Genomic DNA, 17,493 nt, shown 5'->3' with positions numbered 1-17,493 from the left:
TGACTGACCCGACCCCTTGCTTCTCTCACTGCGCACAGTAATCATGTCTCCAGTACAAGCAGCCTCTAACAGGGACAGTCTGAGGTGTTCAGACATTAACCTTTTACTGCCCAGGGTGTCTTTCCATACCTATTTGAATGCCTATTCTCCCCAAAAGTCAAATATATTGGACACTGGGCTGCAAAGGGTTAAACTAAAGGCAAGTCCATCACGCTCAGTTCCAGACTAGGTACTCATTGTTTTGATGCAGTTTTTTTTTTTTTTTTTTTTGCATGGTGAAATATTATTTAAAAGACTATTTGCATAGCAGTCTGAGCTGTTCCAGGTTTTACTGTGAGCTTAGGCGCTGCACCTAAGCCTGATTAATTCAACAGGCCTAATTGAGTTGTAAAAATGTAATGGGAGTCTTGCTTCAATCCCTGAATGACTGCAGGATGTTTTTATTGCGGGCCGTACATTCTTTGCACTAGTTCTTAGTATGCTAAAGTAATATTATTAGCGAATCTGTTCACTCAAGCATGTGGTAAGACCACCTGTTGGGTCTGTTTGGTGTGGGCCAGTAGGGTGTGTGTTAAGGTGAGCGATCGCGTCTCCAACACTAATCACCATCAGCTTAATTAATAACAAGAAGAAAAAAAAAACACAACTCATAAAAGTCTTGGGCAAAGACACACAAAAGTGGTATTTTAAACAAAACGACCCTGCAGAGTCAACAATTACAAAAACATACAAATCCTGACTTATCAAGACAAAATATCAAACATCAATGTGCACAGCGCTTAGTACTGCTGTATAAGACCACAATACAGAACACCATTTCAAAGTTTCACTCTTATTATATAGTGGTGGGAGACGATCAGAACATCGTACCATAACAGATAAAGCAAAATGCCTGTGCACATAAAACATCAACTGAAGCGAATCCTCTTTAAGGTTACGGAATACGTATTTTTTAAAATAAACTGTTATTTACACAGAACTGTGCCTTTCATGCACAAAGCACATCGCAGTTCCTCCCAGTTTCAGAGTGCTGTTCCTATGTTTCTCTGTGGCGGTTCGTGATGATAATTCAGCCCTGTGCTTTGCAGATGGAAGTTCAGATGGGGTGCAGGGCAGACGCCCTGATGATAAACCAGGTAAACCTGGGAATGAGAGGGAATGTATTGTGCTCTTCACTTTGCTTGTGTTACCACATGAATGCCACACAGCTCGGCTCGGCTAGTCCCCTTCCCCCATAGACTTCTCGATCTCTTTCAGCTTTTTCACAAACTCCTGGGCTTCTCTGTCTGAGGTCCTTGCTTCCAGCATCTTCAGAATGGGTTTCTCTGTGCGAGAGAAGGAACAAAGGAAACACAATGCTGTTAGCAGAACTTTACAGGAATTCCAGCCCGGTTTCTACATTCGATCCATTGACACACACCTCTTCTCTAACAGTGGACACGATGGTGAGAATGGACCCCTGTTCACAATGCATTACCTCGGCAGATACTTTAAAGAAAGCCTGTTTTTAATCAACAAAAAAAAGTTTCATAATCATGAAACTGTTGGCTTTGTTTACAAAAGTCTAGAACAGTTTCACGAATTTCAAACTATTTTATTAATAAAAACATTTAAATAAATAGAAGCTTTGTCGACAGGGCTCTTCCCCGTCAAAACTATAGGGTCCAGTATGTATAGCTGACCCTCTTGTAGAATCACAAGAAGACCACTAAGAGGGAGAGAGTGTACTGAAAGCACAGCAGAGAAAGATGCAGTACCGCTGGGTTTGGGTCTCGCCAGGTGCAGAATCAAAGGCTGGACGTTTTTCACTCCCCCAGGCACGCTGGGCTTGTCCGGCCCACAGAAGTCGCTCAGCCGGCAGATGGCCTCCCCTGCAAAGTCATTGGTGGAGAGCCAGTCGTAATCCATCACAGTGAAGACGATGCAGGCGAACCTCTTCTTGTACTGCGCCGGAGTTACCTGGCTGTGGGAGAGGAACCAGCAACAGGATTGCATTGGGAGCACAGAGGACCAAGCAACAGGATTGCACTGGGAGCACAGAGGAACCAGCAACAGGATTGCACTGGGAGCACAGAGGAACCAGCAACAGTATTGCACTGGGAGCACAGAGGAACCAGCAACAGGATTGCACTGGGAGCACCACTGAGCTGCTGCTGTGTAACAAGCTGGACAGGCAGCCTGCACTTCTCTTTACATTCCCCAAACGGAATGAGATGCCGAATGTCTTGACTACATATAGATAGTGCTGTCTAATGTATATTCAAATTACATGTTAATAATAACTGTTGCTTGGGCTGGGGGGTTTCTTCAGGATAGTAATATTAGGCATGTTGGTAAAAGATCATATAAAAGATTTTATAACTGAACATATAGCTTATGTTACATATAAAAAATAACAGGAGGCTCTTTCAAATTGATAAACGCTGGCCAGAGGTTATCCGATCCCAGACGGTTTACACACTGTTGTCCGACGCATAGAACACAGCTGTTAACAGCACTGGGTCCAGTTGCCGTCTTTACCGACCCAACAATGAAGCGAACACTTACAACTGGAAAAGCTCATCGAAGACTGGGTGGAGGGTTTTGTTTTTCACTTGAGTTCGCTGACTCTTTGCCGTGGGAAACCAGTGTTGAGGACACAGCTCGATGATAACGAAAGGGTCGCTTAAACCTAGAGAGAGCCGGCGGAGAGCATGGCCATTAGTGTGGAGGACTGATTCAGGATGCGCTGTGTGAAGTATGGAGAGGATCTACTGATTCAGGATGAGCTGGGTGAAGTATGGTGAGGACCTCCGTGGAGACCTACCGTTGGTGTCTAAAGCAATGAGATCTGCTGCGTGCAGGATTTCAACGTAGAGCTTCTGTTCCGAGGCTTCATAGTAACACTTAACGCTTATTCTTCCAAACTTAGTTTGTTTTAAAGTTTTCTGGAAGGCAAGAGTATGAAAGATTATGTTTTATTTCTCTCGATGCTGGAGTACAAGACAAACAGTTGCAATGAGAAAAGGATGCATTTCAACAAAGGATGCATAAACAGCACCAGTCCCCTTCACATCTGGAGTGACTGCACCAGTACCTGTTGCCCTATCTTCTCCAGGTAATACTGCTCGATGAGCTCATTGGAGGAGCACTTGTTTAGCCTCAGTTCTTCCTCTAGTGCCTGAAAAACACAACGTTTAACAGAAAATAAAATCACCCCAGTAAGTAATCTATCTGTTTGCATGTTAGGACACCTAGACCGAAACCTCTGTGCACAAAAACAACTTATGATAAAAAAAACCAGACCTTATAATCCTCGTTCCTCAGGTCCTCCACTGCAAGACCAGCCCCTTCTGCATGGAAAAACTCAACCAGGACCTGGAAACACAAGGTTCAGCTGCTGTATCTCTGCATGGATTCAAAGTGTCTTCACAGAGGCACTGCCCAGTATACAGCACAGAGAGCTGGTTTAATCAAGCTCTTTGTATACAGAAGGCAGTGCGAGCTAAAGATTACGTTTATGACAGACACAGTGGATAGAGGTGGCTTAGGAGTTTCAGTTTAAACACCTGTGTGGTTTTGTACAGTCGTGATGAAAGCGTGATTATTGATGTAGAACAGGAATCAATCAGGGGAACACTGCAGGTAAGATGCACTGCACAGTATATACCTCGCAAGCAAGTGGTGCTTGAGCAGTATGTTACGACTGCCAAAATCGATCCTCTGCATGTGCAGATTGTGTTTCTTTTCCTGCATAAAACTAGATGTGCGCGCCATGTTGTTGTATTACGGACCTTTGCAGTGTAATAGAACCTTCCGTAGAACTCGACAGACACGCCTCTGTTCTCAGCCACAGTATCCAGGATGAGCTTCAGCAGCAGGGTCCACAGCCCCTGCAACACCCTGGGAGAAAAAAAAAAAAGAGAAGATGTGGTTGTATTGTCACAGGCGCTGTTCCCCCATTGCAGTAATTAAAAATGCTATTGATATAAAATGACATCTTAAACAAATTCTGAGCTACAACAGAGCTTTGCAATGCTATTCATAACCTCCTCCTGCTGTAGGTACCAACGGGAGAGTGCTTTTTTGGCATCATGGAAATGGGTTTGAAAGGGGGAGGAGGCGTGCCTCCCTAGCTTCGGGGGATGCAGTCACAGTGTACGGTCAACAGAGGAATTGTATAGACTTGTGGATGACGTGGTCTATTGACCACCGTGCCATTCTATTTTAGTGTCAAACTGAACATGTTTTCTGAAGAATGATTCACAGTTCCCTTCTGTTGCCCAGGCATGCTGCCCACTGTGTGGGTGTGTACCATATGAAACAAATAATAAACTGACATCTGACTGCAATTCCAACTCTGTTCTTGTAAACTGCAGTTAGAATGAATAACAAATGCAGCTGCACTGCAGTCTCAGGAGTGCAGCCGGACTGTTTCTCTTAATTAACAACACTGTCCCCCTTCTCTGTGATGTAACAAAGGAAAATGCACACGTACCTGTCGAGATTCGCTTTAACCAAGGACTCGCTCAGTATTACTAAGGTATCATCCAGGTACTTCATTAACGGAGACACAGCCTGCAAGGAAAAGACAGCCTGTTGTGTATTTAACAGCACCCACCCCCCTCCCAAAGTACTAATTTGTGATTAATTTGTGCAATGCGTTTTTACATTTACATTCACATATAGTTTGATCTCATTACATACAGAATATTGTAATCAGAATCTGTCTAAATTTTAAAAGGCAAGAAAAATCACTTACATCATCGTTGTGTATGGAGTCTGGCGACAGGCTGATGTGCTGGATGTATTTCTTTAAATCGTAAACCATCTGCAAGCAACGTAAAACAAGAGAGCAGTCTGTCATGGTCACATCCCGCAGGTAGAAGAACCAACGTAGCTTAGCAATGCATTCCAGACCCCCACCACACTCACTAACACTAATCACAGTGGTAAGCATCAGTGAGTATTGCATCAGGTACTCATGATGAGATTTAACATCAAACATGGCTGAGGGATAACAGCACCAGCAGCCAGTTGCTTAGCACTGTGCTGGCATGCTTTCTGAAGTGGGTTTGGGTCCCCTTGACACTGCAGTAGAGTCCTGTGTTGGAGATGTCCGGGGTTACCTTGTCTGTCAGGTGTGCTATCATGCGCTTCACCTCACGCTGCAGGTCCAGGTCAACGTTGAGCAGCTGAGCGTTCAGGGCTTTCTGAACCTGCTCCTTCCCCCCTGGCCCACAGGACTCCTGCATGGCAACTTCCAGGGACTTCCAGTTCAAATCCCGGGGCAGATTCCCGAGGAACTTGCGCACATGCTCGATGTTGTTCAGAGCAATGCAGAGCTGAGAGGAGCAGAGAGAGACCAAGGAATGAGAACTGAGGAAACTGGGAACACGTGGTGAGACGGTGAGATTCAGATTCCTGTCAGATATAAGACCTTCGGAAATCAGAGTTTAGTAATTCTAGTAGCTAGATCTAGTTTAACAAATGTTCTAGTGAAGAGTCGCCGATGATGCATTAGAGGCACACATGCAAGAGAGTGTCTCTTATACATAAATAAGCAGGCGCTGGTTTGGTCAAACAGAACATGAAGATGCTACTAAGAGCAGGAAACAGGGATAATCACCCTGCTTTAAGCAATGTGGTGAGCACAGTGCTGTCGTCGTATTGCATTGCACATGCAGGTACAGTGGATTCCGTGCCTAGTCCATAGCTGAGTGAACATGACCGGCAGGTTACCTGGTTTGTTAGGTGTTTGTTCTCTTGACCATGCTGACTTTTCTCAATTTTGCGTTTGATCAGTTCAGAATAACAAACCGCCGCGCTGCACACGTCCTGCAATGGAGGGAGGGGAACAAAAGATGAACTTGGGATGTTTATAAGCATTCTCTTAGGTTGCATTAAAAAAAGGGTGAATAAACTGAAATAAAATGTAATTAATACAAACTAAATCAATCATGCAAGGATGCTGATGGTGCACTTTTACTCACATCTGTAAGCCGTGCTACAAAAATAAAGGCCCCTGCAGAGTCAGGCCAGGCTAGCTGCACCCAGAACTCCTTGACCTGATTGAAGCAGGTGGTCACGTCCACGGCAGAGCTGCTGTGCTTCGACAGGGCGTCCACGTGCTCCAGCTGATCCAAAACACACACAATGTGAGAATGTCATAACACAAAGATATCCCGTGTGGTTCAACCATTTTCTGGGCTCTCTCCAGACTCCACACCAGGGAAGCTGAAGGCTCTGCTGTTTCCAGGCGTGGTTGATGGGAGTAATCAGTGCAGTGAGTCTGATTAGATTAGGTCTGGGATACAGAGCCCCTTGTCTGCCTCCCTGGTCTGGAGCTTAGGGAGACCCCCCAGTCTGGGCTGAAAGATCCCACCCACCTTGTCCACCTCCACCGCCTTCCTGATTCTGTCGCAGGACTTGTTGTGCACGATCTGCAGCCACTTGTGAATGGAGGTTTTGAACCACTCGTGGAACCCACACAGAGCCAGTGCTTTGGCGTCCCTGGATGAGAAAACATGAAGGAATCTACTACAGTTCTGGCTAGTTTACCTTGTACGCTTCTGCTTGCTCTCACAAGTTTCCCTACAGCATCTGGGTTATGATCAACATTCAGAATTGGGGCTGATTTAACTTGGGCAGAACACCTGGTACTGCTGTTCAGATCTGAACTTCATTTATTTAACCCTTTAGAACTCACCTGTAGGATAAATAGGATGAATCTTATAAAACAAGGCAGCTTGACTATTCTATACAAATTCACCAGCTCAACTCTAACGATTAATTTCTCCATTATTATTATTATTATTATTATTATTATTAGTAGTAGTAGTAGTAGTAGTAGTCGTAATATCATCATTATCATTATTTACATAAAAAAGTTCCAATGTGATTCCAGTCATATTTGTGCACTCACTTTAGAGGTAGGAATTCTCGATACTGTTTCAAAGCTTTCAGAGTAATGTAGAGCTCAAACAAGGTCTCCCCCATACTCTGTGTCATCTTGGTTCCTTCCTGATCCAGAGTTCCACAAACCCTCTCCATGGCAGCGCTGACATCATCAGCAACCTGAAGCATAAACAGTGGGCAAGATCACTATCACCACACACAGGCAGTGCTTCATTAACCTATAATATATACATATCAGAAAATTACTATTTTAAAACCAGTTGCGCTATTACAATACTGCCACCAGGTGGCACTATGTGCCAAGTAGCAATCCCTTAACCAATAGAATGCAGCTGCACTTTAAAGAAGCAGTGTTTCTATCCACTGTATCCATTCTTGTCTAAATTCCAATAATAATAATAATAATAATTAAAAAGAAAGCCACAGGGATTATGGTGTGTTGTAATGGGAAAGGCTTTCTCCTACTTTGCTCAATATCAAACTCTTACCAGTTTCTCCAGCTGCCGATAAGTGATACTGTAGTAATCTACCTTCACAGTGCTGCAAGGGGGAGATAAACACAGTCTGTCAATGCCTTCTCCTGTGTGAGCCACAGCGAAGTGAGTTCAATCAAAGATAAGCAGGCACTAGCCCAGGATTCTTATCCCTGGGAGTCGATCGCTCTCAGATATTAAAGCATTTCACTTTAAGCATACCACAACACTGTCTGTTTTTAAAAGGGGAGGACAATTTCATTATTAATTAACTAAATATTAATTATAACAGACGTTATCACAAGTACAGCAACACATCTCTCATCTAATCCTCTATATCTCTGCTGTATTTATAGTCGCTTTCTCCCTATTGCCATTCTTTAAAAAGAAATGATAAAAAACAAAATAGGATGGAAATAAGACTCCTATTGCATAGCAGTTTCACCCAACCCAGGTGTTAATGCAAGCTTGATTAGCCCCAGTGTCTATAGGTAACAAGCTCTGGTGAGTCTTATTAAATTATATTAGAACCAGGAATGGATCAAACTGCTATGCAGTGGGAGTCTTATTGCCATCAACACAATCCCACTTTTCCATAAGCAAACCCTGCTGCTATATGAGCTTCTCTAGAGCACCTGATAAACAGCTTGTTGTACACATTCTGACTTCTATGTACATCCACATGGACGGCATCAACCACCTGCACCAGGATTCTCAACTGAGCTTCTAGAGACTGCAAAACAAATGTCCATAGTTTATTCCAGTAGTAAGGGCCCTTAGAAAAGTTTTGCATAGTAAAGTGTAATAAGGCACAGTGAAAGCATGGTAAAGCATAGGGAGGCATTGTAAAGCACAGAGAGGTATGGTAAAGCATAGGGAAGCATTGTAAAGCACAAAGAGGTGTGGTAAAGCATAGGGAAGCATTGTAAAGCACAGAGAGGTATGGTAAAGCATAGGGAAGCATTGTAATGCACAGAGAGTTGTGGTAAAGCATAGGGAAGCATTGTAAAGCACAGAGAGTTGTGGTAAAGCATAGTGAAGCATTGTAAAGCACAGAGAGGTGTGGTAAAGCATAGGGAAGCACTGTAAAGCACAAAGAGGTGTGGTAAAGCATAGGGAAGCATTGTAAAGCACAGAGAGGTGTGGTAAAGCATAGGGAAGCATTGTAAAGCATATTTAAAAACACAGCAAACCAGGGTAATCTATGGTAAATGCTTACATGGAAAAAAAAAACATGGGAAAAGTGCAAAAATACTGTGCAATAAAATATTGTGGTAAACTTTTATAAGGGGGAGTAGTAACAGTTCAATCAAGTTTAACTTAGAGAAAGCAAAGTGCATGGAAACGACACTTAAACAAGGAGTCTTACACAGTCTTCCGGTTTGAAACTGGAAACTGTCGCTTCGTACCATTCCAGCGTGCTTCTCTGCAACACATACAAACAAAAAGCGTTCAGCTGCTTCTAGCTGCAGCCAAGTAAATTCATGCTAGATTAACACCGTTACAAAAAAAAAAAAAGTATTCTGTGCACTCGTCATTACTACCACTTCCTAGAGGAGCTGAACTCCTCTCTCACTGGTCTGATGATGGCTGAGCACTGTACCTTCACCACAGCGGTGATCTCCACATGAAGCTCATTACGGAACGGGCACACCCTCTTGAAAGCCTGCATGCTGTGAATCTGACCAAGGCATCTGCAAGACAACAAACACAATGTCGGTTTAGCAAACACTAACCTCAGTTAATCTGTGCCTGAGTTCTCACCCTCATTTTATGCCCTTCCTGAAGCCCCTGGTAAAAACGCCACATATATTGAATAAATGACCATTTATTATTGTTTCAGAGGCAACCGAATTAGCCGTGTCATTTTCATCAAATCAGAATTCTAAGCTCGAGCTTTAAGAAAATGAATAGTAAAAATGTTTCTGCTAGTGTCTTCTTCGGTGATCAGGAACTGCACATATCACTAAGTACATTCAGCACATGGAAGAAAGCACAATCCGAAACTATATGGCTTGGATTTCTTATCATTTTCATCTACAGGTACAACATTGCATTAAATGTAGAGATTGCAGGTGTCACGTGGTAGATCCCCCCCCCCCCCCCCCCCCCCCCCCAGTTTATCCAGAGGGGAGGAAGTGACATGGGGGAAGATCTACCATGTGACGCAGACACAGGTTTACCTCAGGAGGAAGTCGAAGCGTGTGATGGCGCTGGTGCTGGTGACAGGGAACACCTCTCTCATCCTCTTCAGCAGTACCAGGCAGTACTCTGTGAAGACGCTGAAGCTCTCTGCCAGACTCTGCTCCTGAAGAGCACACAACAGGGGATTAGAAGCACCAAGCAAACATTCCAAAACAGAACTGGAAGGAGGTGGTTTATGACTTGTTTCAGAATTGCTACTGGTGTTTTTTCCATTACGAGTAAATACAATCGCTCACCAGCTCTCTGTGGAGTGCTGCAGGGTCCCACTTGTCTTCAATGGACCGCAGTAGCTCCAGCAGAAAGCTATAGTCCATGCTCTGAACCTGGTGGTGCTTGCTGTAGGACTGCCACCGGCTGCAGGAGGAGAAGAGACAACACGGCAGGTCTTACGAGGGGACACACGCTCACCACTGGGAGCTCAGAACAGCTCGCTCCGCAACAAGAGCAAAGAGGACTTCACCATCACACAATGAAATCGTGTGCCCCAGACTTACATGATGGCCTGCTGTAGAGGGGACAGGTCTGTCTGCACTGCATGGTGGGACAGCACGGTCCAGGCTGGCTTGCTGAGGTCTCCGCTCCAGCTGTAGGGCTCCGTCTATATGAGGAAGAAAAAGGAACATGTTGTCGCGACCGGTGTAGATGCAGCAGCAAGAGAAACCACATAGTCCCAACATGCTTACCCCAAACTGCGCGTGCTCATATTCCAGGATCTGGTGCAGGAGCATCTCATGAACGGGAATGTACGAATCCTTCTTGCTTAAAACAGTGTCTCTCTGCAGAAACACAGCATGCTTTTCAACTCTATTCTATAATGTAGAGTACAGCACTCAGTTGGAGTGTATTTGTCGCTATTGCACCCCCGTCATGTTCTCAGCCTGTGTTCCTACCTGGGTTGTGGTCAGTTTGAGGATGAGACGGCACTCTCCTTGCACACTGGACGTGCTGGATCGAGGCTCCAGTTTAAACCATTTGTCCACCCCGGCCACAGGAATCTCCTACAGTTTATTTAAAAAAATAAATGATCAGAAAAGTCCGCAAAGAGTGGTTTTGGCCAAGTGATGAAGTTATAATACAATACAAATGTATTTTTATATAGCACCCCCCCTTCACACCATGGCATCCCAGCGAGCTGTATAAAATTAAAAACAAAACAAGGACTGCTCATATGCACAATACACTCCAGCTTCAACCAATTATATAAAAGCACATTCAAAAAAGTACATTTTCAATTTAGACTTAAAAGAATTGTTTCAACAAGAGATGTTGAGACAGCCCAGTTATTCTATAAATAAAGATTTGCACTCTAAGTAAATACCTCCAAAACATGAAATACATAAATGATTTAATTTATGTATTTAGGGTATACTACTATATACTGATCAAAACACTTGATAGATCTATAACTTTAATGAAGAATAAACATTTGTAAGGAGAGAAATTTAACTGAGACAAGAAGGCAACAGTCGATTTTCATCATTTTATTTTCTGAGTCCTCTCATACTGCGCCTATCTAAGACACTTACGTGAATGGAGATGTTCAGACAGCCCAGGAAATCATCCACATTCTCCTCCACCGCAGCACCTGCTGTCCCGTTGGCTCTCACTGACTTGGCGATCTGTTTGAAATACCTGCAGGAGACCACTTATACACCGAGCGCTCCAACAAGGTAAAAACACTGCTGCCCCCTGCCTGTCCTTACTAAGGAAAACATGCAAGTCATTTCTCCCAATGGACATTCCTTGAAAATGGTAAGCTTGTTAAGTGATCGAAGTCAGACTAATGGCAGAAATATTTTGTTGTGATGGGGTTGATCGTAAGTTTGACCATCAATCAACTGCCTACAATGTATGTCTTTTCCAATGCTACAAGGCCCCCATGTTTTCCCATAGTCTCCCAAGGTGTTTTCCCCCCCCCATACGTGGCACTTCTCTACCATGCATTCCTATGCTTTTACCTGCCCATGCCTTTGAAGCCACTGATTTCATTAAGCTTCTTGCAGGCCTCAGACACAGAAACATCATCATCGTGATCCCTGGAAAACACAAGAGCAACATGAGCCAGCGGCACACTGTGGACTCTTTGGATGGGATATGTTTGGCTCTAATGCACCACAAACCACGCTGTTTTATAACAGCAATCAAACTCAAGGAATAGGATTGTGTCAAACCAGTTTATGATTCCTCCTCCCTTGGCTAATAAGGACAGTACCTCCATCTGCTCTCGTATTGTCTGATTAAAGCATTTTACAGGGTATAGATTGCTAGTATCTCACCATATGTCCAAGTGGAGCTGATCGCTGTACACGTCATCTATTTCGCTGCAAAACAGGAGCACATATTGTACATTAGTGAATAACACAGACACGGAGAAGCACAGTACGAGGGGAACACGCTGATGAGATTTGCTTTTAGTCCCACACGGGGGGTTGGACTAAGTGCTCTATAATGTCCGTCTTAACAGTTGAAATTTAAACACATTGTCTTCAGTTTCAGATCAAGTGCATGATATACCGAGCCAGCGCTCTGTGAAAGGACTTACAAGACAAAGTGCTCGTTCCACACAGGGTTCAGGGTCTCCGGCTTCACCTCTGTGACCTGGATATACCTGGCAGGCAGGACTTCCCGCACACTGGATCGCTTCTCAAACTTGTCCTTTTTCTTCCGGAAGCTGAATTTCCTCTCCTTCTTCTCCTCTGTTTCTTTGGGGCTTTGTCCCAAAAGAATCCCCAGCATGCAGTATGGATCACTGTACCCTGCAACGTAATGAAAGAGCAGCGTAAAGCGAATGAAACAAGAGCATAAAATAAATAAAGATGTGCGTCAGGCAAATGAAAAAAGTGTGAAGTAAATGAAACCGAATGAACCCCATTGTATTACTTCTGCATGCATGCCTTATTTTTTCAAAGATCTCCATCGTATCTGCAGAAGTACGCTTGCAATCAATCCTGTGAGTAGGCAGCAGTCGTGTATTCATGATCCAATAGAAGATGCTTCATGTATCAGAGATGCTTTCCATGCACGATGAGCAGTGAGGTTATAAAAACACTCACTTTCTCAATGTCCGGGTTCCTGCCCTCTGCAGTCAGTAGATTTATTGCAATGAAAGGTGTGATGGAAAAGACAAAATACTTTGCAACGCAGAACATGTTCTTATACTTAAACATGCACAATTCTTTCAAATATTCTTAAAGAATAAAAAAGTACAGTAGCTGGTTGAAAGGCCTTACCATTGGCATCTTTAGCCAGGAGATTTTTCCCTTCCATGACAGAGACTTTTAAAGCATAACTCGCGCGCTGAGGGAAACAGAATAGGGCAGTTAGAATCAGAAAATGAGAAAGATGGCTTGCATCAAGCAAGTCAACTTCCAAACGTTCTCTTAAGGCAACGGCTGGTCCATCTTTTAACAAACCAATGGAGTCACAATGGTATTAACCAATACACTCCAGCAATACGTTACTGTATCACTGTATCATATCAGTACCACGTGTAATATTTGTCCCATATCCATTGTGCTTGTGGATCCATTGCTGATAATGCAGCAGGCTTGACTCTGGTTCTGCTGAGGTTTCTGCATTGTATCTCTTGAATGGCACAGAAACAGGAGTATAAACTTCACACAAAGGCTCAGTAATATCAGTAATGATACTCCGCAGTACTGGGAGAATAGGTGCAATGAAAAAAAAAAGTAAGTTTTGAAGTGGGGTGCATATTACTGCAACCTTGGCCACCGACACAGAAATTGTTTTTATTTCTATGGCTTTCAGGAATGTGCTTTGAAGTAAATTTGATCACTCAGCCAGCTGCAGAAACGTACAGTTCAAGCAGAGTCACTTTAAATCGCTGGCAACAGACACGGCTGCACAAAGTGGGGAGATGCAATGTGCTACAGTCCATTCAGCTGCTTCAGGGTGTGTGTCAGGGCTGACAGATAAATGAAGAGATATAAAAAAAACTGAAAAAACCCAGGTCGGTGTCTTTTAAAAAAAAAAAAAAAACTGTATTTGATCTTTAAAAGTATTATAAGTAAAATGCCACAGGGCTCCATTTTAATAATTGAAATGGCAGCTATATTTAAAACCATTGCAGTTTCTATTGGACACAGCCCAAGATAACCATAGGAATACTGGGAAAACATTTAAATAATGGATTCCTCTTCTCCTGAACCAGGCAAGTTTTCCAAAGTGAGAAACTGCATACCATAAATAACGAAGGGGAATTCTCCCCCCTCCAATCACTCTCTCATCAACCCTGACCACAATGACAGAGATTACCTTTGCCTCCCTGACTCTCTGTAGAATGACGTCATGTTCATCTGATCCTACTTTGAACACCTAGGGACACAGAACGAACAGTTCAGAGAGTTGAACCATTTAAGGCTCAAGGGATATACAGTGCCTTGCGAAAGTATTCGGCCCCCTTGAACTTTGCGACCTTTTGCCACATTTCAGGCTTCAAACATAAAGATATGAAACTGTAATTTTTTGTGAAGAATCAACAACAAGTGGGACACAATCATGAAGTGGAACGAAATTTATTGGATATTTCAAACTTTATCAAATAAAAAACTGAAAAATTGGGCGTGCAAAATTATTCAGCCCCTTTACTTTCAGTGCAGCAAACTCTCTCCAGAAGTTCAGTGAGGATCTCTGAATGATCCAATGTTGACCTAAATGACTAATGATGATAAATAGAATCCACCTGTGTGTAATCAAGTCTCCGTATAAATGCACCTGCACTGTGATAGTCTCAGAGGTCCGTTTAAAGCGCAGAGAGCATCATGAAGAACAAGGAACACACCAGGCAGGTCCAAGATACTGTTGTGGAGAAGTTTAAAGCCGGATTTGGATACAAAAAGATTTCCCAAGCTTTAAACATCCCAAGGAGCACTGTGCAAGCGATAATATTGAAATGGAAGGAGTATCAGACCACTGCAAATCTACCAAGACCTGGTCGTCCCTCTAAACTTTCAGCTCATACAAGGAGAAGACTGATCAGAGATGCAGCCAAGAGGCCCATGATCACTCTGGATGAACTGCACAGATCTACAGCTGAGGTGGGAGACTCTGTCCATAGGACAACAATCAGTCGTATACTGCACAAATCTGGCCTTTATGGAAGAGTGGCAAGAAGAAAGCCATTTCTTAAAGATATCCATAAAAAGTGTTGTTTACAGTTTGCCACAAGCCACCTGGGAGACACACCAAACATGTGGAAGAAGGTGCTCTGGTCAGATGAAACCAAAATCGAACTTTTTGGCAACAATGCAAAACGTTATGTTTGGCGTAAAAGCAACACAGCTCATCACCCTGAACACACCATCCCCACTGTCAAACATGGTGGTGGCAGCATCATGGTTTGGGCCTGCTTTTCTTCAGCAGGGACAGGGAAGATGGTTAAAATTGATGGGAAGATGGATGGAGCCAAATACAGGACCATTCTGGAAGAAAACCTGATGGAGTCTGCAAAAGACCTGAGACTGGGACGGAGATTTGTCTTCCAACAAGACAATGATCCAAAACATAAAGCAAAATCTACAATGGAATGGTTCACAAATAAACATATCCAGGTGTTAGAATGGCCAAGTCAAAGTCCAGACCTGAATCCAATCGAGAATCTGTGGAAAGAACTGAAAACTGCTGTTCACAAATGCTCTCCATCCAACCTCACTGAGCTCGAGCTGTTTTGCAAGGAGGAATGGGCAAAAATGTCAGTCTCTCGATGTGCAAAACTGATAGAGACATACCCCAAGCGACTTACAGCTGTAATCGCAGCAAAAGGTGGCGCTACAAAGTATTAACTTAAGGGGGCTGAATAATTTTGCACGCCCAATTTTTCAGTTTTTTATTTGTTAAAAAAGTTTGAAATATCCCATAAATTTCGTTCCACTTCATGATTGTGTCCCACTTGTTGTTGATTCTTCACAAAAAATTACAGTTTCATATCTTTATGTTTGAAGCCTGAAATGTGGCAAAAGGTCGCAAAGTTCAAGGGGGCCGAATACTTTCGCAAGGCACTGTACATGTCCCACAAATACAAATGTGGAAAACTTTCTTTTTTTTAATGCATTGAGGTGCACGAAACAGAGTTTACAATCTCACAGGCTTTAAGATCTGGTCATCCAAATTGTCAGTTCCTTCCTCGTGATACTTGAGACACCCTCAAATGTATTTTTAAGAAGAAACCGTTTGCACAATGGCTCAGTTCCTTGTGTACCTGAAGGGGTTAAGAGATTTTGGAACACACAACGCATATTCTCAAGTCCTTATGGCAGTTGTTTGGTTCTAGTTTTGTAAAAGTGAACAGGTGTTTCTGAATATCGGGTAAAACCGATCCAACCCACTGTCTCTCCCCTCACTCTGGCAATGACCCTGTAAGGCAGCAGCGAGCGAGCGAGTCCTGCAGCAGAGAGCAGAGCCTGTGCTCACCTCCTGCAGGTATCTGAAGAGCTCTCCCTCGTTGGTGACATACTCCCCTGAGGTCACACCGGCCCGGTTCACAGTGGTGTAGAGAGCCTCTTCATACAGCAGGTCCAGCTGCGGAGACAAGGAGCACAGGCTTTCACCCACATCTCTGACTTTCTCACTGGCTACATGTTTGTACCGATGACTGATTAACAGAGGCAGATCTAAATACCCCACTGGTTTGGTCATTAAAATAGGACTCTGGGTGATTATACAATTTTATGATCAGTGCCCTCCCTTGTATTTCTGCCTGTAAAAAACGCAAGAAAGGGTATAATGGTTTGAATGATTTATTAATCTCAATAGACCACACACAGGCTAATCAGTGGGACTGAGATTGTTCAGGACAGACTGTTCTGTATGCAGGTTATTTATCTAACCAGTAATAAGCTAGTAGCCTCCCACTCTCATCAGTTTCTCTTTTGACGTTGGTAAATAATCGGGATGAAGATAACACAGTGCTACAGTATCTGCTCACAAAACACCCCTGAACACCCATTCACTGTAATCATTGCTGTAATTAACTAGGACCAAGAGAACAACTCTAATTGCTTAATTTACTCTTGAATTAGTTGAATACAATACAAGTCAATGGTGGAATCAGGATCATTAGATAATTGCATGTGGGCTGACAGTGCTGGGATTATTAAACGGGCTGGCTCATTATCCTCCCCGCTCTCCATTCTGTCCGGGGTAGCCACGCCCGTCCCGCTCACCTCTCTCCTTGTTAAGCCGGGTCTCTCTGCAGCTCGGCTCTGTCCTGGGGTCTCGGGGGGAGGTGGAGCCCTGCTCTCCATGGGGTCCTGTGTCCAGGAAGGGAATGACATTTGTGTTAGAAATGTATCACTTTGCATTATACAGGGTGCATATGTAAGACATCATGAGCACCATTTTAAATATTGGTAGTCTCTGTATTTCTTTCAAGTGTGAAATGTCTTTTAAGTAAAGAGGAACGAATTCAAAACATTTTGATGACAGATAGTCAACAGGACTGGATGCACACCCAACACACTGCTCCAAGTTTGCAGCCTTTCTGTCTTACGTGTTCATGTTATAAAACCTACAATGCAGTCCCCTTTTAGTCATGGGCTTGGGAACATCTCTGACCAGACGAGATGGCTGCCTCTAAGCCCCGAGCAGCTTAATTTGATATTTCAAACTTCCTCCCACAGCACCTGGAGTCTTTGAGCTCACCTGGGACCTGACCTTTCCGGTAACACACAGTCTAATATATCAATAGAAAAGGATGCCAGCAGCAGTCAATCCCAGTTAACAGTCTCCTATAAACCAGCCAAGCTCAGTGAAGTTTCACCTCTGAAACAGGTGGATATAATGTTCTGGTTATGAGAATCTTGCAATTTATTTATTTATTTATTTATTTTTTTTACATTTTAATGTTTCACAATTTATAGTATCTTTATACACTGCAACCTGCTGTAATTGAATACTGTTC

The 17,493-nt window shown here is 43.4% G+C and overlaps 1 protein-coding gene across 4 annotated transcripts in view; it reads right to left on the bottom strand.

Annotated features, from left to right (window-relative positions):
• Positions 1-656: 656 nt before the first annotated feature.
• Positions 657-17,493, bottom strand: part of LOC117431067 (BAI1-associated protein 3-like) — a 32,776-nt gene continuing 15,939 nt past the window's right edge. For 3 of the 4 annotated variants that reach the window (XM_034051672.3, XM_058995758.1, XM_058995759.1), the window contains exons 4-34: positions 16,757-16,843; positions 16,005-16,112; positions 13,851-13,910; positions 12,806-12,872; positions 12,118-12,331; positions 11,852-11,896; positions 11,534-11,611; positions 11,102-11,207; positions 10,466-10,573; positions 10,259-10,351; positions 10,070-10,173; positions 9,812-9,929; positions 9,554-9,678; positions 8,974-9,064; positions 8,740-8,796; positions 8,006-8,103; positions 7,386-7,437; positions 6,905-7,056; positions 6,369-6,492; positions 5,973-6,116; positions 5,722-5,817; positions 5,109-5,324; positions 4,742-4,810; positions 4,478-4,557; positions 3,774-3,882; positions 3,286-3,357; positions 3,077-3,160; positions 2,807-2,927; positions 2,548-2,671; positions 1,758-1,963; positions 657-1,325 (exon numbers count right to left, since the gene is read on the bottom strand). In XM_034051672.3, the coding sequence (XP_033907563.3) occupies positions 1,219-1,325; positions 1,758-1,963; positions 2,548-2,671; positions 2,807-2,927; positions 3,077-3,160; positions 3,286-3,357; positions 3,774-3,882; positions 4,478-4,557; positions 4,742-4,810; positions 5,109-5,324; positions 5,722-5,817; positions 5,973-6,116; positions 6,369-6,492; positions 6,905-7,056; positions 7,386-7,437; positions 8,006-8,103; positions 8,740-8,796; positions 8,974-9,064; positions 9,554-9,678; positions 9,812-9,929; positions 10,070-10,173; positions 10,259-10,351; positions 10,466-10,573; positions 11,102-11,207; positions 11,534-11,611; positions 11,852-11,896; positions 12,118-12,331; positions 12,806-12,872; positions 13,851-13,910; positions 16,005-16,112; positions 16,757-16,843 (3,315 nt within the window). In that variant the 3' untranslated portion in view covers positions 657-1,218. The remainder of the gene's footprint in view (positions 1,326-1,757; positions 1,964-2,547; positions 2,672-2,806; positions 2,928-3,076; positions 3,161-3,285; positions 3,358-3,773; positions 3,883-4,477; positions 4,558-4,741; positions 4,811-5,108; positions 5,325-5,721; positions 5,818-5,972; positions 6,117-6,368; positions 6,493-6,904; positions 7,057-7,385; positions 7,438-8,005; positions 8,104-8,739; positions 8,797-8,973; positions 9,065-9,553; positions 9,679-9,811; positions 9,930-10,069; positions 10,174-10,258; positions 10,352-10,465; positions 10,574-11,101; positions 11,208-11,533; positions 11,612-11,851; positions 11,897-12,117; positions 12,332-12,805; positions 12,873-13,850; positions 13,911-16,004; positions 16,113-16,756; positions 16,844-17,493) is intronic. The other variant, XM_034051673.3, reaches the window with a different exon arrangement.

This window comes from Acipenser ruthenus, chromosome 22 (genome assembly GCF_902713425.1).
Source record: "Acipenser ruthenus chromosome 22, fAciRut3.2 maternal haplotype, whole genome shotgun sequence".
NCBI classification, from domain to species: domain Eukaryota; kingdom Metazoa; phylum Chordata; class Actinopteri; order Acipenseriformes; family Acipenseridae; genus Acipenser; species Acipenser ruthenus.
This window is presented reverse-complemented; position numbering and strand designations above follow the sequence as displayed.